Here is a 19,844-nt window from a genome sequence, read left to right as displayed (position 1 = left end):
CAGGAGGGACGCTCCGCCGGTGGTTCACAGACATTAACGGTCAACAGACACAAGCACAGACCGTCAACACACCGTCAGTCACTGTGTTTGTCACATGTCAGCTGCCGTACATCCTGCGGTGAGGGAGCGGCAGAACCACGACCCCTGCCGGCAGGAGCCGGGAACTGCACCTCAGATCATAGACTGTAAATAAGAGTTAACTATTCATTATAGATGATTAATAATTAACTATCATCATTATTATTATCAGTAAAAACTATAAAGGTTGAGTTTATTGTTTGTATACAGTCTATGGATCAGACCTGGGTCGATGAACTGGTTCTTGATTAGAAATATTAGAGGAAAATTAAATAGCAATAATTATTATGGTCACGTTGTTTTCTAAGTAAGAAATATCGGTCTTTTTCTCAATTTTCTGATTATGATTAATTTGATAAAGGTTATTAATGGTTGCAGCCTTACAATTTCCATAAAATTAAAAAAGATTCATACATTTCCCCCCCAAAGTTTTCTGTCTGTTAACTAGTCACATTCTTTATTCATCAAATTAAACTCAAACCATTCAGGTCTTAAAACACAGATAGTTATTCATACATAGATATATATATATATACATCGAGATCTATAGTTTAATGAGAACACAATTCTAATGAATAATAAATAAACAGATTCAGATCCACAGCTGTCGGGGAAACCACTGACCCACTTGTCCTGGTCGTTATCCAGCCTTGGACGGATGAGTGGGTGGGTGGATGAATAGATCAATGGATGGATCAATGGATGGATGGATGAGTGGATGAGTGGGTGAGTGGGTGGGCTCTCTGTCAGCGGCAGGTGCCTCACTCCTCATCCAAGGTGAACGTGCCCCAGTCAAGAGGTGTCACTGTCTTTTGTTTGGAACAGGTCGCAACCCTCTGGCTCTGGGATGACGACAAAAATCATCCATTTCAAGGTGAACGGGAAACTGGAGACGGCCGAGTTTGGATCCGACGTCTCTGCTGCGGACGTCAAAGGTAAGAGGAGGTGGACGGAGCCTGAGGTCCGACACGTCGCTCTCCTGGGGTTCTCCTCAAACTCCTGATGTAGAGAAGTGAAGCTGCGTCTCAGCCGCTGGCAGATTTAATGTGAGATGAACGAGTCAGCAGAAGGAAAGTGAAATGAAAAGTGTGTGATGGTTTCCTGCTGCTGATTCTGTGTGAGGACCCGACCTCCATGTGTGTTTGACAGGTCCTCAGGTCAAAGCTCTTTGTCCTCAGGACGTGACGACTCAGCACCTTGTCCGACGCTCTTCACCTTTGACTTGACAAGTCAACAGAGAGAGAAGATTAGGACACAAATATATATTACGATATTAGCACAGCTCCATGTTAGCAGATGGGACATGGACCAAACTAAAGGAATCAAAGTAGACGTTAAAAGATGGTTTCAGTCGTTTTAGGAAGTTCTTCTCACTCCGATGTTGAATCTACGACCTGGAGCGTCGTGTGGAGAGAGAGGGACTTTGAACTGGTCATTAAAGATCTGTTACTGGTTCAGCCTCTCGATACATCACTGATCTCAGGACTCCTCTTCTGCCTCCAGGTCACTGAGGTCGTCCTCACGTCTCCACGTTTTGTCTCTTGCATCGTTAGTTATTCCATCATTTCACTACTTTCATTGTGTTGTTTGTCCTTTGTGAGGATTTTAAATCACTTTAAATCCTGTTGTTTTTAATGAGCTGAATAAATCAATGTGTCGTGACTCAGACTTCAGTTTCTCTGATGGTGATGTAACGGTGCTGAAACCAACCAGGAGCTGAGAAACATGAGAGAAGATCCTGTTTTCACTGACGCTGCAGAAACGATCAGTTATTTCTGTGAGATGAATAAAAGTCTCTGTCTCTGCTGACGGTTCCTGACTGCGTCTGTCAGATCTGTTCCGAGCGGCGGCGGAGGCGGAGCCTCACCACATCCTGAAGATGTACAACCGAGAGGGAACAGTGGTGAAGATCTCCCCCCGGCTGGAGGCCAACAGCAGGGAGTCGTACTACCGGCTGGAGGTGGTGGCGTCCGATCTGCAGGGTGAGACGCCGCCTCTGGCTTGACAGCAGCACCGTCATATGTTTAAAAGAGATTTAAAATAGAATAAAATGAAATAAAGACTTTTAGTACATCATGATTTAAAAAGGGGAGATTTCATATTTAATTTTTCTAAGTGAGTTCTCCCCGTGTGTCTGCAGGTGTGGCGACGGCCTCGGACCTGGACAACATGGAGCACAGGTGAGTTGGTCCTGAACCGTGACTTCCTGCTCGTCTGTGTGCAGACGTCTCACTGTTGTGTCCTGCCTGCGTCTCCAGGCTGCACCACCTGGAGAGCAGAGTCCTCCAGGACGTGGGGACGACTCCGGACATCATGAGCGAGCTGAAGAGCCACGTGGAGTCGTTCAGGAGGAAGCTGGAGGTTCGTCCACACACAACTGATCCAGTGAAGCTGCAGGAGAAACGACAGCTGATCCTCCAGCTGCAGATCTGCACCACGACTGGGAATCTTTAGACAATTACATGATTCCAAAGCTGCAGAAGTGGACATAGTTTCTTTATATTGTCTTAACAATCTAATTTCTTTATATATATAATCTTGATAATAATAAACAAAGATAAAACCATTTGTCCACGAGACTGTCAGGGCCTTATTCTAACTTCTAGCACTATAAAATCCAAACTGAATGAAGTTTATGTCGTGTGAGAAGTTGTTTCTCTCCCGTCAGAGCGTGGAGCACCTGAGCTGGATCGGTCTGTTCAAGGACGACGGAGACCAGCATCTCGCCAAGTCCCCCCCGAAGCCCAGGACGCCTCAGCTGAACGTGCAGGAGGAGCGCCAACAAGTCCGCAGGAAGTTCCTCAACATCAGGTGACCTGGCACAAACAAGATTTGATCTTATCAAGGAAATAAATGACTATCGGCAACAAAAGTATTTGGAATATTGAGCAGGTTGGTGTCATTAGAAGAGTCAGTACGTCCATTAAAAGGGGTTTTGCTGATTGATTGTTATTATTAAGTAATTGACAAATATGGAAAAAATCCCTGCAGTTAAAAAGTGAGATTATATTTAATCTGGTGACAAGATTTAACGTCCCAGGAGCTGCAGCTGCTGTCTCACTGTCTCACTGTCTTACTGTCTCACTGTCTCACTGTCTCATCTGTTTGTGTTCATGAAGTAAAAGATGTGAAAACGTCTGAAAGTCCCTCAAAGACATTTGTGTTGTTTCTGTGGCAGCTCGCTGCAGGTGACAGAGGAAGTGAGGGAGCTTCTGAAGACTCCCATTTTTGACAACTGGTGAGAACACACACACACACACACAGACACACACACAGACACACAGACACACACACACACACAGACACACACACACACACAGACACACACACAGACACACACACACACACAGACACACACACACACACAGACACACACACAGACACACACTCCTCTCACACCTGATCTCCTGGTGTCCAGGCAGTGGGAGGAGGCGGAGATGCTGGTGCTCCTCCAGGTGATGTTCACCAACCTGGACTTCCTGACGGCGTTCCACATCGAGCTGGAGGTGCTGCAGAACTTCCTGTTCGAGGTCTACTGTCACTACAACAACATCCCGTTCCACAACTTCCAGCACTGCTTCTGTGTCACGCAGATGGTACGACACACACAGAGGAGCCGCAGACCCACAACTCGTGTGTGAAGGCCTCAGATCCCAGGTAGATGTGTACTGACCTGTGGTTGCTGGTGGTTCTCTCATGTGCAGATGTACGGCCTCATCTGGCTGACGGACCTCAGGAACAAGTTGGGCAGAACCGACCTGTTCATCATGTTGACGTCGGCTCTGTGCCACGACCTCGACCATCCCGGCTACAACAACGTCTACCAGGTGGCGTCCCTGTTCTCCTCCTCTCCATCAGGCGGCTGGGTTCTACTTGATTTGTGTGTTGACTCTTCTCCTCACAGATCAACGCTCAGACCGACTTGGCTCTGCGCTACAACGACATTTCACCGCTGGAGAACCACCACTGTGCCGTCGCCTTCGGGATCCTGGCCAAGGTACGAGAAACAGGACACGCTCAGATATTAAAAACACTACACAAGCTACTGAGCAGCAGGGGAAAGGTATAGAAACACAAATATGACTCAGCAGATACGTCGAAATCAAAACAATCCTGTAGAAACAACCTGAAAATAATCAGATTCACAATAAATTTTCCGTTGCAGCCAGAGTGCAACATCCTGAAGAACCTGAGCAGCGAGCAGTACAAACACATCCGAGGAGGAATGATCAAGTACCACTTCTTCTTCTTCTTCTTCTTCTTCTTTGTGTTACGTTCTTGTTTCCTCACCTTCTCTCTCATGAACCGATTGTGTATGTGCAGATGTATCCTGGCCACCGACATGGCTCAGCACAACGAAATCCTCAACAGGTTCAGGTCCATCCAGTCGGCGTTCGACTTCAGCAACAAGGAGCACAAGGAAGTGGTAAACACAGGAACCTTAAACCTTCTGAAACCTTCTGTCTCAATCACTTCATGAAAGTTCTCACCACTGATTGTGCGTCTGCAGCTGATGAAGATCATGGTGAAGGTGAGCGACATCTCCAACGAGGCGCGGCCGATGGCGGTGGCGGCGCCGTGGCTGGACTGTCTGCTGCAGGAGTTCTTCAACCAGGTCGGTGGTTCTCCTCACAGGAGGTGACTGGAAGAGTCTCAGACCAGTAGTGATAAGATGAATCATCTCTTTGTGGATGATTTAAACATCAGGCTGTCATTTCATTCACACATCTGGATAAAAACAAGACAGAGATGCTACATTTGAACCGGTTTTCTTTAGGTTTAGTTCTCACGGTTACAGAGAGCGTACAGAATCAAACTCGCAGCCTGATGGAGGTGTGTTTGTTCTCCGTTGTCAGAGCGACAGAGAGAAACAGAAGGGACTTCCTGTGAGTCCCTTCATGGACCGGGACAAAGTTTCCAAACCGTCGTCTCAGACCAGCTTCATCCGGTTCGTGCTGCTGCCGCTGTTCAGTGAGCTGTCCAAGCTGTTCCCCTGTCTGGAGGTGAGGAGTCACAGCTGCTCTACACAGAGCAACACACACTTCACTTATTAGAGCAGCGTCACGAGATTACTACTTTAACTATTCAGATCCATTTGCTCAGAGGTATTTCCTTTTCTATAAATGATTGTGCAGCAACATATTCTGGAGCCGGTGGGCAGAGCCCTGGAGTATTACTCTGTCATGGAGAAGGCCAGCAGAGACGAGGAGGCCACCACGAAACCATGAGGAGGAGGAGGAGGAGGAGGAGGAGGAGGAGGAGGAGAGGTGTTGCACATTCTGTCCAGATGTTTTCTTTTTCCAAATTTGTCCGTTTTATTCTTGGCCTTTTTTATTATAATATAAAACAAGCTGTAAGTTGATATTATAAGTAGAAAAAGTTAATTTACAGGAACAATATTCCACATTTGTTATTTGGCCTTTGTTTAAATGAGTGTTTGCAGCTCCGATTTTATTTGTTTCAACTTTAAATAAAGATATAAAATAAATGTAGAAATGTAAAGAACTCGTATTTTGTGTTGAGGATGAATAAAGACTTGTTGTCCTGCTTGGTATTAAATAACATCAATGTGAAACAAAGAAGAAGACAAAGACAATCGTGTTTGTTCAGTTTTATTTTTCCATCACTTCATTTACAAAAACAAAAAGTGCAAATGTCCGTTTCCTGTTGGATTCATGGATCTGATAAATATTAGAGTTTAGACAAATAAAAAACAAGCAGCGCTCAACACAACAGCGTGTTTCAGACAAAATGGACTTAAATTAAAGACGACAACAATAAATCTTCATTATATTTACACGGTTATTTAGTCCAGTACATTCTCTTAGCTTTTAAAAACACAACATTGATCATTAGCTCGAGTGTTTTCTTCAGTTTCCAGTTTGGAGGAAGCAGCTCTGATCCGTCGAGGTGAGAACCAACAGGATGAATCGCTACATGTGCAGTCGAGGAGCAGGAGACACACAAAGACTTGGACGTTTCACTTCAGTTAAATAAAACTAATCTGACGACGTATTTAGCTTTAGAGTCGAAGTCGACAGATTTACTGGATCATCAGTTATTCATGTCAGTTTAAGTAACTTGAGCTTATTTTATCATTGTTGAAACAACTTGTTATCGAGGCCCCTACTACACGTGGGAGATACTGGGTCGTCAGTTCAAACCAGCAGGTTCACTGGTTAGAGCTGGTTCGGCTCCAATATGAAGCTTTTGATCCCGACTTCCAGAAATGTCTCATCTGGTCATGTGGTGAAGATCTTTAGAGACAGATCCACCACCAGGGTTTTTATTCTGGACATTTAGGGACGGAGACATTCGCTGTCATAACTCAAGGTTTCTGTTTTCGATGAATTCTGACGAACTTTGTGAGGAAGAAATATTAATTTAGCCGTTTTGTTTTATTCTTTGTGTTCAGAGAAAAACCTTCCAGCTGACTGAGAGACTGGAAAAGTGAAATCTGGTGTGTTGGACTTTCTTCTTCCTCAGATTGTAAATATGTTCTTGTGTCAGTATCATCCCCGGTACCGATCCACACATGTGATCCGTGTGTGTAGAGGCCTTGATGAGAAACACTAACATCCGTGTTTCTGCAGAGAATCAGACTAAGTCACATTTTAAGGCTTTTTTTTACCTTTTGACACAAAGAAAAGACAGAAAGTGAAACGAGAGCAGAAACGAGTGTTTCACGACGGTTTCAGGTCAAACAACAGAAACGTGACTCATTCAAATGAACATTGATACGAGCGTTAATATAAATATGGCAGCAACATGGAAAATAACACAAAGTGCAACAGTCCCACATAAACCCAGGGTTATACAGTGAAGACGACATGGTCCCAGATCAGCTTGTTTTCATAAAGCATCAGTGATGCTCTTGTACCTTTTCACAAACCTACAAACTATTTGATTCGAGGAATCCGACAACAGATTAATTTATCTCAGCTCGATACTGAGTCGTCACTAAGCGCCGCCTCAGGGCTTCAGGTTATTGGCATCATTTTAAGATTGTTAGAAATGTTGTTAACTTTCCTGTGATTGTTCTCTGAAGCTCCACTAACAGATGTTTAAATTCTTCAGTCTCAGCTTTTCCCTTGAGGGTCACTTTTCTAAATGTGTTATTTAAACTAGCAGCACTAAACAAACCAGAAAAGAAGAAACTGACACAACGTGTGGCGACGTGACGCTTTTCTTTTTTTTACTCGACGGCAGCGGAGAGAATCAGGAAGTTTTAAAATCACCTCCGACTCGTTTCTCTGCGTCTTCGGACGTGTGAGGGTTTGAAATGTGTTAATATGAATAAAAGAGTCCGTCACCGGGCGGCGTGGAACTGAAAACACGGCGAGCGGAGCTGTGGACTTGCCTGTCAGGAGGTGGGAGGGGCTTTTCAGTAGCGTCGCACCCGGTTCACATATTTACACCGTCGCTGCAGTGACGCTCGTCCCCGCCGCTAATTGAACATGATGGACTCTGGATCCTGGTTCATCATCTGAGCCATGTGGCGCAGGACGTCCTTCTTGGTGATGATGCCGAGGAGACGCCTGTGGGGGGGGTGAACGAGGTCAGAGGTCACTGTGACACTGGTGAAGGTAGTTAAACAACTTGTCAGAACAGGTGAGTTGTCGTCTTAGTCGTCGTGTTCTTACCCGCTCCTGGTGACCAGACACTGGCGCAGCCCCAGCTTGCGGAAGATGTCCACCACCGTCTCCATGGGCGTGTGGTCGGTGACGGTGAAGGGGCTGAGGTTGAGGATGCGTCGCAGCTTCAGCGGCTGCGGGTTGCTGGCCGGCAGCTGCGGCGCGTCCTCAGTGAAGTAGACGACGGAGCTGCTCACCACGCCGTCCTGCTTCTGACGGGCGGTTTCTGTTCGGAGAAAACATTTGGACAACTTGATTTAGTTTTCTACGACATTTAACCGCGTGAAAACTCTTTCAAACTGGTTTAACCGTCTTACTGATGGCGAGGGTGAGATCTCGGCGCTGGACGAAGCCGATGAGCCTCTCCGACTCTCGGGACACGACCACGGGGAAGCCGTTATAATCCGTGTCTTTGATCAGCGTCTCCACGTCCTCCACCGTGGTGCTGTCCTGCGTGAGGACGGCCAGAGGAGGGTCGTTCCTGCGCGGCCGCATCACGTCGGTGGCCAGCGTGCGGTGGGTGAACTCGTCCCTGACGTCCAGGTAGGGGTATCCGTTGAGCTGGATGTGCGACTCGTATATTCCCTCCTTCCCGAAGGCGTCTGCCACCCACTTGCTGGTGACGGCGGCCGCCATGAGGGGGACGATGTACTCCAGCCCACCGGTGAGCTCGAACATGATGACCACCAGGGAGACGGTCATCCTGGTCACTCCGCCTAGAGCAACGCCATCTCCACGGGTTAGATAGAAGACATGGAAAAGATACAAGGACACAGCTAACGCCTACTCACCCAGACAGGCGGCGGCTCCCACCATGGCGTAGAGTCCTGGTGTGACGCAGTCTGCGCCGGGGCGGCACCAGTTCTTGAAGATGATCCAGTCATGGTGGTGGTACGCCATCTGCTCCACTGCGATCCCGACGATTCGCCCGGCGATCGCTCCGACCGCCATGCTGGGGATGAAGAGTCCTGACGGGATCTGGAGAGGAAGCGGAAACATTTCAGGAAAAGGACTAAAGGGCAAAATCTTCCTCATCGTCTTCCTCGTACCGACCTTCATGCCGAAGGTGAAAATGGTGATGACGATCTTGAAGACCAGAGCGAGGGCGAGCTGCCACAGGGCGTTGTAGACGCCGGGTCCCGCCGGTCGGTCCGGGATGTCGTCAACTGGTCGACTCATGTTGGGGTTGTTGATATAGTCACAGAGCTGTGAGGACTCCAGAGCGCCGCAGTCGTTGAAGAGCTCAGAGATGAGCTCGCTGGTGCTGCGGCGGGTGTACGGGTTGGGGAACGCCAGCACGGCGGTGATCCCCGTCACAGCGATGACCTCCAGGACCGGGTACTTCCCCAGCTGAGTGGTCTTCCTCCGCCGGCACCAGGCGATGTTGGCGCGAATGAAGAGGGTCCCCCAGAGGCCACCGAACACGCCCAGCAGGATGAAGGGGACCAGCTCGGCCATGTACCACGGCGTGTGGTACTCCACGTAGAACAGCACCAGCCGGCTGTTGCCAAACGGGTTGATGGCGCGCAGCGTGAAGGCGGCGACCAGCGCGGCGAAGAACGAACGCCACAGAGTCTTCAGAGGGAAATAATAACTGACCTGCAGGAGAGAAGGACGAGCGACCATGTCAAATTACATTTCAACGACGAAGATGTGGTCGAGGATCTTACGGCCACCTGTCACCATGGTAACCATTTTTTGATTAAAAGCTTTTGAGGGTTTGAAGGAAAACTGAACATTAAATACTTTTACTTTCCGTTCTCTTGAACCTCGACAGAGAAATTTGAAACCATGACTCACCTCTTCCAGACTGAAGAGAACTCCTCCAATGGGGGCGCCGAAGGCCACCGATACTCCGGCTGCTGCGGCGGCCGATAACACCTGATACAGAAAAACAACATTTCCCTCGAGATGTTTCTTCACAGCTTTCACATTTCAAATCAAAACCTCTAATCACCGTATTTCTTTTGGCATTTTATCTGAAATCTGAAACGACGGAGGCGTACCTCTCGCCGCTTGCCCTCGTTCTTGCTGTACTTGGAGAAGAGGCTGCAGAAGAGGTTCCCGCAGCAGCACGCCACGTGCACCAGAGGCCCCTCCTTCCCGAGGCTGAGGCCAGACGACACCGCCAGCACCAGGGTCACCGTCTTTATCAGCAGGGTCCACTTCCCCAGGTAACCACGGATGACGAAGCCGCTGAGGATCGTCTTGATCTGAACAAACAACGATAACATCTGTTAGAAGCAGCAGCTGTATATCTGATCATTGGCGAGGATGGAACTACAGAATAATCATCACTTCTTCCACCTCTACGAACATTCGTTTGGTTCTCACCTCTGGGATTCCTGAGCCACAGGCGTACGGAGCGAAGACTCGCACCAGGGACACGGCCATTAAGGAAAACGAAAGTGCCCACAGGACGTAGAGGAAGTAGTTCAACAGGTACGCTCCTGCTCCCTGTGACAGCGAAAGAATTTGTGTTTCTAAATGCTGTGATAATAAACATATTAGATAGATAAAGGTGTGTTTATTTGTGTCTGACATCAGCGTGGCCGGTCATCAGCTCCGCCCACTTCTGCCACTGCGGACACTTGTCTCGGTCTTCGAAGGTCGTCTCGTTGGACGTCCAGCAGCACTGCTCGTGGCTGTACCAGAAGGCCGACAGGCAGACGCCCTCCTTCAGGTCGGTCATCCAGTCCACCGCCAGGTCGATGACTCCGGCCAGCGTACCTGAGGAGAGCAGGAGGCGTCAGACGGGCGACCTGGTCCAGGATCAGCTCAAGCTCTGTTGTTTCTGTCTATTTACACATTTCTAAAACCGCTCTGTGATTTAAAAAAGTCTGATTTATGACCATGAGAGTGTTTTTGTGATACTGAACATTGTAGATGATTGACAGTCGATTTCTCTGTGTCATCATCAGTGTGTGGCTGACCTGAGAGCAGTCCGATGAGCAGCATCACCACCCAGCCCGACCAGGCGTCCAGCAGACTCTTGATCAGCTCCCAGAAGGACTCTTTACTCTTACTGGTGATCTGAGGACAAACCAGGGGATGTTACACTCTGATCAGTGAAGTTCTGCCTGTTATGGTCATTATGGTATGTTTTCCTCCTCCTGTGAAGTGAACCCTGGGTCGGACCTTGCGGTGTCGGTCTGTGTCTCTGGATTTCTCCCGGAGCCAGTCGATGGTGTGGAAGTCTTCATACGTGCTCACGTCAGGAAACGGCTCGTCCAGGAAATCCATCAGGTTTCCAGCTCCGTTCATTTCCTCCGTGGGCGTGGCACTGCTGGCGCCTGACAGACACACACACACACACACACACACACACACACACACACACACACACACGTTTCAATACTGAGATCAAAGCTGCTTGTGAAGTTCGTCCTCAACCACATGAAGACTTCTTCAAGCCTTTGAAATACAGATGATGTCATGAGGTTAACCTCCACACGCCCACAGCTCTGAGGAGAAACATGTTGGATGACATCATTTCTTCAAAGCTGCAAGAAGCTGGATCATTCATCTCAGTTCTTCTGCTCTTATTCGACAATATGTGACAAATAACAATGACAAATGCAATAAAGATGTCTTTGAATATGTTTTATATGAAAAACCTGTGAATTTCTGACTTAATTCGTTTAAAAGCATAAAAAGACTATTTTTACATTTGAGCAGATCTTGAGTATTTAAATAAAATGTATTGATCAGTTATCAGATTGATTAAAATCACCTTTATGATAATGAACTGATCAGACTAACAGAAAATAAAAGAGTAATAATAATGTTCACTTAAATAAATAAATAATAACTTGATGATCTGAAACTTGTCAGGATCGTTTATTGATGAACTACAGATAAGATATTTAAATCTTTGTTAAAACTGAATCAACTCAGAACGAACAGATGAAATAAATCTGACATTAGCCATGTTTACGTTAGCACGCTAAGCTAGCTGTAGCATTAGCATCTCCTGCTGCAGCGCCGCCAGCTGGATGACGTTTTACCTTCTTCTCCGGCCTCCATGGTTCAGTCCGTCCCGCAGGTACAAATATCAACACGCTAATAATATAATAAATACGCTAAATAAAGCGGAACATCGCTGGTTTTTTATATTTACACGTTATTAGAGCGCAGCAGCGTCACAGCTAGCCTCGACAGCTGCGAGGTCTCGCGAGATGTCGGAAGTCTCGCGGTGCTATTTGCTGGACACAAAGATCGTCTGTGATAGCGAGGACTCACCCGACAGGTAAAATCCACAGACTGTGTATATATACAAGAGTATTGAGATAAACGTGCATAAAGTATCAAGAGTGTATTTATTATAATGAATAAAACTAATGTAATGCTATGGAATCATAGCTACAGAAAAATTATATAACATAAGATAATATAATGTAACATGACACAATATAACATGTATAAAATAATCAGAGAAAACTGGAGATTTTCAAGAATAAACTTTAATAATACTTCTCAAGAGTGAAGATGTGATTTAGAGGGAAATTTTATTAGAAGTCAAAAGTAAAAACGATGATTAATAACACGGGGTTGATTATTACAATTTGAATATGATTTTCTTCAGTATAATCACTTCAACTCCAAACATAAATACTATTGGTGTAATACAATGGCTCTGATGTAGAACAGCGCCCCTCAGTGGCCGAGGCAGTTCGTCACAGCTTCTTGTTCACAAACAGCTTCTTCCAGGCCGGCATGATGTATTTATATATTTTCTCTATCTGGAGAAAACACACAGATAAATGACTTTAACGACAAATACAGAAAAACTGTCTACTACTGAAATAATAAGAAGTTTGATGTAGACACAAAATGTTCTTTCTGTAGCAATAAACTACAAATTCAAACCCTGAGAGTGAACCACCACCGACCTGATCAGACCGCTTCACCCCGTATCTGAAGAGCGTGGCCTGGTGCTCGCTGTTGTGGAACAGGATGTCAAAGGTCACCTCCCGACCTATCATGTCGTCGATGGAAGGCTTCACCACGGTGTGGAAGTCTCGGGCCGAGAACGAGTCGTCCAGCATGTTGCTGACCTGTCACATGACGATGAAGAGCAGGAAGACTTTACATCTGTGTGTGTGTAGTGTTCACAGTGCACATCTGAGCATGTGTCCTCAGAGTCTACAGTGTGTGTGTGTGTGTGTGTTACCTTGTATTTCTTCCCCAGCATGTCCAGAGGATCAAGTTTGACCTGTGACCTCAGAGCTCGGCCAAACAGTGGCAGCTTCGCATCTGAATCTGACAAACAAAAACACAAGATCTCTAAAAATCCTCCTGAAAAGTGAATAAATTACCAATTGTGTTCTGATTTTATTTTTAAAGAGCCTGATTCTTCGGTATCTGCGTTTGATTATCGATTTGAAAACTTGCTGACGAAGTGAACATGGAAGTTTGGTCACCGACCTCGACATGTCAGGTGAGCCACGTAGGGAACGCCGTCCCTCTCCCCGTAGTACACTGCGAAGTGAGAGAAGTATTTGTTCCTGGGATACTCCACGATGTCGCCAGGGAAAACCTGAGGGTGAGAATGATCCTGCAGTCGACAGAGAAAAAGAAATCAGAAGTGAAGTCTCTGAAGTGCTTTGAGGTTTCATGACACAGATGTTTAACACAACCTGTATTTCTCACATGTTTTTTTTAAGACTTCTGACTTGTAAACTGTGGGAGAATCTTCCCTCTATTAATCCACAAGTGAGTTCAGCAACTGATTCTTGTTTCCAAGAGTTAAATCAGATGAAAGGTCGATGGAGTCTGGTTCATATCTTTCTTTTCCCACATGTTACGTGTTTGAATGAGTCACTTTTGGCTCTTTCTCACGAATTAAAGATTTTTCACATCTTGCCTGTAAAACATCAGGAACTTATTTACCAGCTTGAATAAAACCACTGGTTACACAGTACAAAATAATAAGTGACACTAAAACACAGGTTCACACATTAAAATACAAATAAACTATCAAACCTATATCTGAATTTAAATGTCACTCACCAGACCCATGAGTGAAGATGTCGTCCTTTGTCGCTTCTGACATTAAACACACACACACACACACACACACACACAACCTGATTTACATACAGTCTGTCACGGTCACAGTCGACTGCCCTTGCTCCCCTCCACCCTCCCCCTGACACTATCTGTTGTTGTGTTATTCTGTTGTTGTGTTATTCTGATGTTGCGTACATCTTCACTGCAGGTGTGTTTGTGCAGGTCACAGGTCGAAGTGATTCCTCAGGGACGTTCCTGCACTTTCTCTCTTTTTGCTCCAGATGTTTTGACCTCTGAGCAGCGAAGGTCACTCAGCGTCCTCCACCCTCCACCTCTGGGCGTGATGCAGGTGTTTCCTTCACTGGGAGGGTGAAAGAGGAAGTAGATCCATTTAACTCTTTACTGAGTCATTTAATCCAGAATAGATACGAGAACAGAGACTCGAGGTCTTTTTGTTTCATATTTATTTTCTGACCTTTCACCAAAAGTGACACAATTATATCACTCATCAATAATAACAACAAAAGAAGAAAAGAGAGAGTTTGTCAAATATAATGTTTTTAATGTTGAATATTTCTAAGTCTGATAAATTCAGTTTCCACATTGAGACGTTTCTAACGAGGCTGATTTCTGAGCCTGAACGAGAAGCGACCGTTGGATCAGAGATAAGGAGTCGGTCCCGTCGACACCAGGAAACACTGACATCAGAGTCGGATTAAAAACACCACAAGAAAACAGAAACATAATCAAATCCACTTCGAGCTCCTCAGATGAAGAAGATCCGCCGACGGGAAGAATCCACATTAACAAAATATATTTTATCTGCAGAAGCAAAAAATAAAGATTTCAGTTCAGATTCTCGTTGATTCTGTGAAATGAAGAAAAGTTTCAAACCTGGAGTCTCGTTCACTGCATCGTGTGTGTGTGTGTGTGTGTTGCACACGTGCACACACACACACACACACACTCACTCACACGTGCACGGTAATGCCCCTGTATAAAGTCAGTGCAGCATCAGTCTGTCAAAGGCACCTGAGATTAACTCCAACCGGAGCTGGAGGTTCACCAGTGTTTACACAACACACAACACACTCACACTCACACACTCACACACACAGACACACACACTCTCTCTAACTGTGCTCCTGTCCCTGACTCTCGCTCTCCTGACCGTCTGCGCTCCAGCTGAGGCCGTTGACGGGCGCGTGCTTGTCCCAGCTGTCCGTGTTGTGCCCGTGTTTCCTCTGGTGGCGCTTGTAGTTGTCCCAGTGACCCGTGGTGTAGTCGCACTCGGCGCAGGCGTACGGCTTCTCGCCCGTGTGCCGCAGCATGTGCCTCTTCAGGTTCATGCTCTGGTTGCACGAGTAGCCGCAGACGCCGCAGTGGAAGGGCTTGGCGCCCGAGTGGATGCGCTCGTGCCGCCGCAGGTTGGCCAGGTTCCCGCAGGCGTAGCTGCACGACGGGCACTGGTAAGGCTTCTCGCCCGTGTGCACGCGCATGTGGCGTTTTAGGTTGTCGAGGTGCGAGGAGGTGTAGGAGCAGTGGGGGCAGCGGTGGGGTTTCTCCTCAGAGTGGGTGTGGGCGTGGCGGGCCAGGTGGTTGGGGTAGTGGGACAGGAAGGGGCAGTGCGGGCAGCGGTACAGCTTGGTGCCTCGCTGACCTCGGCGGGATCCTCGAGACTCGGCGGGGCCGCAGGGGGCGGAGCCATCTGTAGGGTCCAACGAGCAGCGACGACACACCTGGAGAACACGAGCAGAGGAAAGACGTCAGAGGAGGAAAGTAACTAATCTACTGAAGCACACGTTGGATCTTTGTCAACAGACACAGTACCTGTCCTCCGTCGCCGTCCCCCTCGCCGTCCGCCTTGTCCCCGTCCAGGTCGGCCTCCTCCAGGGTGAGGCCGCACGCCCGGCAGCAGAGGGGGAAGAGGAGGACGGGGAGCGGGGCCGAGGGAGAGCCCAGGGCCCCCAGCGTGTGGAGGTAACCCGAGTCCTGGGACACTCGCAACGTCAGGTCCGACACGACTGCGAGAAGAAGGAGGTTCATTCATATGAGATCAGTTTTTATTCAGTCTGGTTTCGATCATTTAAACATGAAACTACGAGAAACGTTCATCGAAATACCTAAACTTCACTTCACTTCAAATATCCAACACTAAATAAACTCCTCTGGTTCTTATTGCTACTTCAGAGTAGAGGCGTGTTTCACTCTGAGTTGAAGTTGTGTGTGAATAAACGTTTCTCAGCTCAGTTCAGTTTCAGGTCGATAATCAGTCGACCAGGAAATTTCTCTTCCTCATTTCTTCAAGTCTTTCGTTTTCAACTTGTTGTTTCCTCATTTCTAATTTAACCTTTTAAATATGTTTATGAGGTTTCTCTTCAGACGGATCATACATGAAGAATTTATAATATTTACTTCACCCGCTGTCTTCATAAGAAATATTAAAACATGTATTTTACTGCATCAATGGATCCTGTCGTCATCTTTTCCAAAACCTTCTAAGTAAAGTTGAACATTTCACCTTCTTCACTTTCAGCGTTTGTCTTTTTCCGCCTCCCTCGCCGTTTCTCCTTCTCTCTCCTCTGAGGCCTCTCTTGCGTGTGCATGCGCTGGTGCCTCCGCAGGTTGCCCAGGGAGCTGCAGGCGTAGCTGCACTGGAGGCAGCGGTACGGCTTCTCCCCGGTGTGCGTGCGTGCGTGGCGCTGCAGGTTGACCAGCTGGGCGGAGGCGTAGGGGCAGACGGGGCAGTGGTACGGCTTCTGGCCGTCGTGGGTCTTCATGTGGCGTTTCAGGTGGTTGGAGTAACGCGTGGTGAAGCTGCAGAGCGAGCACGAGTACAGTTTGGCCGGGACGTCGCCCATGGCGTCCGTCTTACCTATGCTCCTCCTCTTCCTGTCAGAGCGGCCGCCGATGGAGGCGTCCAACAGGTTGGACACCGGGGAGGAGTCGAGGGACGCCGCGTGGTGGACGCCTTCCTCGCAGCTCAGGCAGTAAAGCTCCACCCCCAGGTCCAGACCCACACCGAGATCCAAGCCGGCCCCCAGAGGAGAGTCTCCCAGCAGCTGACCACATCCTTTACAGGAGAGGAACGCTGGGAACGTGTCCGCCGGCGCTGACGGGTCGTCCTCTACGCTCAGAGAGAACACCGTCATACCTGAGGGAGGAAACACGCCAGAGCTGCCTTCAGCGAGTCCATCAACAGGTTGTTATAGAGTGTATGTGTCTGTGTGTGTGTGTGTGTGTCTGTGTGAGTGTGTCTCACCAGTGTCTCTTTCCAGCCCCATGATCTCAGAGTCTCCAAACTCCAGATCTCCGCTCAGCAGGAAGTCGCTCTCCAGCACCAGGCAGCTCGGCTCACACACCACAGCCCCATCCTCCAACTCCACTGAACGCACACAGACACACAAACACACACACTTCATGATCACTTTCATGTTAAACACTTTCAAACACTTTACCTAAACTGCAATAAACCCAGAGGGAAGATCCTGTTTTTCACACAAAGTAAAAACCCTTGTGTGTTATTGTGAGTCTGCTTCACCGATACAAGTCGTACAATTACACTTTTTTCTTTGAATTCAAATCAGATAAAAACAACAAGTTGAATTTCCATGAAAAAGAAAACACAGATTTGTTCTCTGCATGTTTTGAAGAGAAAAGGTGAAGTTTTCGTATTAACAAGTAAAACAAATTACAGTAAATGAGGTCATCCACACAATTATTTTCATTACTGATCAACTAGAAATGTCTATAAAATGTTAAGACATCAAGAAAAACAGCTTTTGAAATGTTTTATTGAATATAATTGTTGCTGCTTCATTCTATTCTGACAGAAACTGGAATCGTGTGATGAGCATTTAGCTGGAAGAGGTGGTTTCAGGGTTTAAGGACTCATGCTGAGAGGGAGTAAAAGAAGAAGAGGAGGAGGAGGAGGAGGAGGTGGAGAGGAAGCAGAGGCAGGCAAGCAAAGGAAATGAGTGAGGATGAGATAAGTGCAGAGGAAGAGGAGGACGAAGAGGAACGAGGCCGACCGAGCCAGGAAAGGGAGGAGAAGTGAAAGAAAGGATGAGAAACACGACAAGATATTTACGGAGCTTAAAAAGCTGCTGGAGCATTTTCACATCAGCTCAGATCCACTTTTACTTTATCAAACACTTTAACTGAGACATAACACAAAGCTCACACAACAACAGGACAAGAGCACAAAGGAACAACGTGTCTCTGAAGAACACAAACAACACAACTGGGCAGTCATCAAGTCCCCCCCCCCCCAGCACTGTGTCGAAGGTGCGTTCAGGCACATCGCCGAGCGAAGGTCACCACAGTGTTTTGTCAGCAGTCGTTAATCTGAAGCAGCAGCATGACGGAGACGTTACACACTTTTGTTCCACAGCTTTGTTTACATTGACTGTGCGGATGTAGCGAGGAGCTGCTTCCTGGACGGGCCTCGGTTCTGATCAGCTCACGATCTTCAGAATGATCAAAGTAACATGTTGGCTTCACTATTATTCAAATAAAATGAATTAGGGTTGAAGTAGAACGGAACTGAGGCGTTGAGAACGACCCAAAGAAGAACCGGTGGAGTTCTGGCCCGGATCTGGATGAACGGGCGGATCCAGGAAGCTCAGTCTCCTTCTCTAACGTGGTGAGATGTGGTGTTAGTGCTGGTGGAAGTGGGCGCTCACCAGGCACCTTCTATCAATCATTAACCCCACCCAGGTCTGAGTCCGCAGCAGAAAACACATGAATGTCATCATGTGTTCTGTGGAGCTGCGGATTCTCCTGGTGTAAACAGAGCGACGAGCTGAAACCGGGACACGAACCAACACCCTCCTGACACAAGTGAAGTGAAAACACAGCCGGCGAACGTGAGGCAGGAAGCTGAAGGAAGAAAGAGGGGAAGGAAAGGAGGGAGCGGGCGGTGGGGGGGGGGGAGGTCAGGTACAGGCCTGTGAAGAGGAAGAGAGGAAGTGGAGAGGCAGTCAGGATGAGATAACACACACACACACACACACGCACACACACACACACACACAGCAGTCTTCCTCTCCCACGGACAATGATGAAGAGGCCGGTCCCGGGGACATGTTCAACCGGTCACACAACTTTTGTCCGGCTGTCTCCAGGAGCGAGCGGAGCCGCTGGTAGAAAAGTGAAAAGTGGACAGTTCACGAGACAAGAGACAGAAAGACGCACTTCCTCAAACTCAAGGGTCCGCGGTGAAGCTCGAGCAGACACGTGATCAGACAGCTGGAGGACACACACACACAGACACAGACAGACACACACTCACGTTTCACCGGCTGCGGGTTGGACTGTTTCCTCCGCGGCATCCTGGCCCGTGTGCGGCCCGGGTCGTGCGGCGGCTGCGGGGTGGGGGGGGGACGCCTCTCGGTGTGCGGGGCCCCGGCGGCTCGGTCCGTCAGTCAGCCAGGCAGCCAGCTAACTGAGCGGGATCATCATCACCTCCTTCCTCTTCCTCTTCCTCCGGCGGACAGCGGGGGTGTCATCGCTGCCGTCTACTCCCTGGAGCAGAGTGCACACGGACCCCAGCAGCCGTTAACACACATTAAACCCGCTTCTATGTTCAATAAACTACACAACACGAACACTTCCGGCTGCGTTCGGGGTTTAAACCCCGTCACACGCACTTAAACCACTTTAAAGTCCCGCTACGGGTCATTCCTTGTTGTTGTTTCCCAGCACATAGCCGGGGCCATCGTGCTAGCCAGCTAGCTAGCCGGCTAAGTTAAACATTGGAAACCGAGCTGCAGTTTGAACTCCAGCGCGGACACGTGCTTCTCGTCGGTGGACGTCGGTTGTCGGATCAACGTACCTGTGAGGAAACCTTTAAAAACCGCACGTGTCCGCGAGGAAACGTCGCTCGAGCTTTTAAAAACAATCTTTTGTTGCTGCTACACGCCGGGTCCGGGCTCCTGGTGACGTCACGGCCCGCCGCACTGCATCCTGGGACTTGTAGTGTTCTCAAATCCAAAGTGACGTTTTGTCCGCTGTAAATTAACTATGCACAAATAAAAACGTATTTATTGTTGTTGTGATTAACATTTATATGTGGATATAATCTGTCCAATATTCAGAGGCAAAGAGCAACTTGAGGAA

General features: G+C 47.8%; 4 protein-coding genes across 5 annotated transcripts; 1 reads left to right on the top strand and 3 right to left on the bottom strand.

The window, feature by feature from the left end:
* Window positions 1–739: 739 nt before the first annotated feature.
* Window positions 740–17,840, top strand: LOC117776692 (high affinity cGMP-specific 3',5'-cyclic phosphodiesterase 9A-like). 2 transcript variants are annotated; one of them, XM_034610858.1, is made up of 15 exons: window positions 740–1,013; window positions 1,911–2,060; window positions 2,219–2,258; window positions 2,337–2,439; window positions 2,747–2,889; window positions 3,257–3,316; window positions 3,497–3,674; window positions 3,783–3,905; window positions 3,983–4,075; window positions 4,244–4,311; window positions 4,402–4,504; window positions 4,589–4,693; window positions 4,935–5,081; window positions 5,214–5,321; window positions 17,630–17,840. In XM_034610858.1, the coding sequence occupies exons 1-14, from the start codon at window positions 926–928 to the stop codon at window positions 5,304–5,306; spliced, it is 1,494 nt and encodes a 497-aa protein (XP_034466749.1). In that variant the 5' UTR covers window positions 740–925; the 3' UTR covers window positions 5,307–5,321; window positions 17,630–17,840. The 2 variants fall into 2 exon arrangements, with proteins under 2 accessions (XP_034466749.1, XP_034466739.1); XM_034610848.1 differs by lacking the exon at window positions 17,630–17,840 and having other exon boundaries at window positions 5,214–5,438.
* Window positions 5,816–11,956, bottom strand: LOC117776647 (H(+)/Cl(-) exchange transporter 4). The gene is made up of 13 exons (XM_034610777.1): window positions 11,720–11,956; window positions 10,851–11,005; window positions 10,646–10,745; window positions 10,255–10,442; window positions 10,047–10,169; window positions 9,719–9,925; window positions 9,513–9,593; window positions 8,766–9,311; window positions 8,504–8,690; window positions 8,030–8,428; window positions 7,722–7,938; window positions 7,488–7,616; window positions 5,816–7,213 (listed from the first exon to the last, which is right to left on the bottom strand). The coding sequence occupies exons 1-12, from the start codon at window positions 11,736–11,738 to the stop codon at window positions 7,526–7,528; spliced, it is 2,313 nt and encodes a 770-aa protein (XP_034466668.1). The 5' UTR covers window positions 11,739–11,956; the 3' UTR covers window positions 5,816–7,213; window positions 7,488–7,525.
* Window positions 12,122–13,829, bottom strand: plaat1l (phospholipase A and acyltransferase 1-like). Its single transcript, XM_034610907.1, has 5 exons — window positions 13,725–13,829; window positions 13,140–13,269; window positions 12,886–12,974; window positions 12,605–12,769; window positions 12,122–12,454 (listed from the first exon to the last, which is right to left on the bottom strand). Exons 1-5 carry the CDS (start codon window positions 13,731–13,733, stop codon window positions 12,389–12,391), a joined length of 459 nt encoding a protein of 152 aa, XP_034466798.1. The 5' UTR covers window positions 13,734–13,829; the 3' UTR covers window positions 12,122–12,388.
* LOC117776673 (zinc finger protein 513-like) lies at window positions 14,174–19,703 on the bottom strand. The gene is made up of 6 exons (XM_034610816.1): window positions 19,561–19,703; window positions 19,018–19,250; window positions 16,987–17,109; window positions 16,246–16,878; window positions 15,555–15,748; window positions 14,174–15,463 (listed from the first exon to the last, which is right to left on the bottom strand). The coding sequence occupies exons 2-6, from the start codon at window positions 19,055–19,057 to the stop codon at window positions 14,858–14,860; spliced, it is 1,596 nt and encodes a 531-aa protein (XP_034466707.1). The 5' UTR covers window positions 19,058–19,250; window positions 19,561–19,703; the 3' UTR covers window positions 14,174–14,857.
* Between the last annotated feature and the right edge of the window lie 141 nt (window positions 19,704–19,844).

This window comes from Hippoglossus hippoglossus, chromosome 2 (genome assembly GCF_009819705.1).
Source record: "Hippoglossus hippoglossus isolate fHipHip1 chromosome 2, fHipHip1.pri, whole genome shotgun sequence".
NCBI lineage: Eukaryota > Metazoa > Chordata > Actinopteri > Pleuronectiformes > Pleuronectidae > Hippoglossus > Hippoglossus hippoglossus.
The sequence above is the reverse complement of the archived record's forward strand: the minus strand, read 5'-3'. Positions and strand labels throughout refer to the sequence as shown.

What these genes read in the sequence shown, in the direction of transcription:
- LOC117776692 (XM_034610858.1), top strand. Translation starts at nt 926, where the DNA reads ATGACGACAAAAATCATCCATTTCAAGGTGAACGGGAAACTGGAGACG. An exon ending in AGGAAGTTCCTCAACATCAG is followed by an intron (nt 2,890 to 3,256) that starts GTGACCTGGCAC and finishes TTTCTGTGGCAG; the next exon opens with CTCGCTGCAGGTGACAGAGG. An exon ending in AGCTGTTCCCCTGTCTGGAG is followed by an intron (nt 5,082 to 5,213) that starts GTGAGGAGTCAC and finishes ATGATTGTGCAG; the next exon opens with CAACATATTCTGGAGCCGGT.
- LOC117776647 (XM_034610777.1), bottom strand. An exon ending in ACGAGGGCAAGCGGCGAGAG is followed by an intron (nt 9,594 to 9,718) that starts GTACGCCTCCGT and finishes TTTCTGTATCAG; the next exon opens with GTGTTATCGGCCGCCGCAGC. An exon ending in GGGAGCCGCCGCCTGTCTGG is followed by an intron (nt 8,429 to 8,503) that starts GTGAGTAGGCGT and finishes GCGTTGCTCTAG; the next exon opens with GCGGAGTGACCAGGATGACC.
- plaat1l (XM_034610907.1), bottom strand. An exon ending in GGCTCACCTGACATGTCGAG is followed by an intron (nt 12,975 to 13,139) that starts GTCGGTGACCAA and finishes TTTGTTTGTCAG; the next exon opens with ATTCAGATGCGAAGCTGCCA. An exon ending in TGCTGGGGAAGAAATACAAG is followed by an intron (nt 12,770 to 12,885) that starts GTAACACACACA and finishes GTCATGTGACAG; the next exon opens with GTCAGCAACATGCTGGACGA.
- LOC117776673 (XM_034610816.1), bottom strand. Translation starts at nt 19,057, where the DNA reads ATGCCGCGGAGGAAACAGTCCAACCCGCAGCCGGTGAAAC. An exon ending in CAACCCGCAGCCGGTGAAAC is followed by an intron (nt 17,110 to 19,017) that starts GTGAGTGTGTGT and finishes GTGTGCGTTCAG; the next exon opens with TGGAGTTGGAGGATGGGGCT. An exon ending in GGGACGGCGACGGAGGACAG is followed by an intron (nt 15,464 to 15,554) that starts GTACTGTGTCTG and finishes CGTGTTCTCCAG; the next exon opens with GTGTGTCGTCGCTGCTCGTT.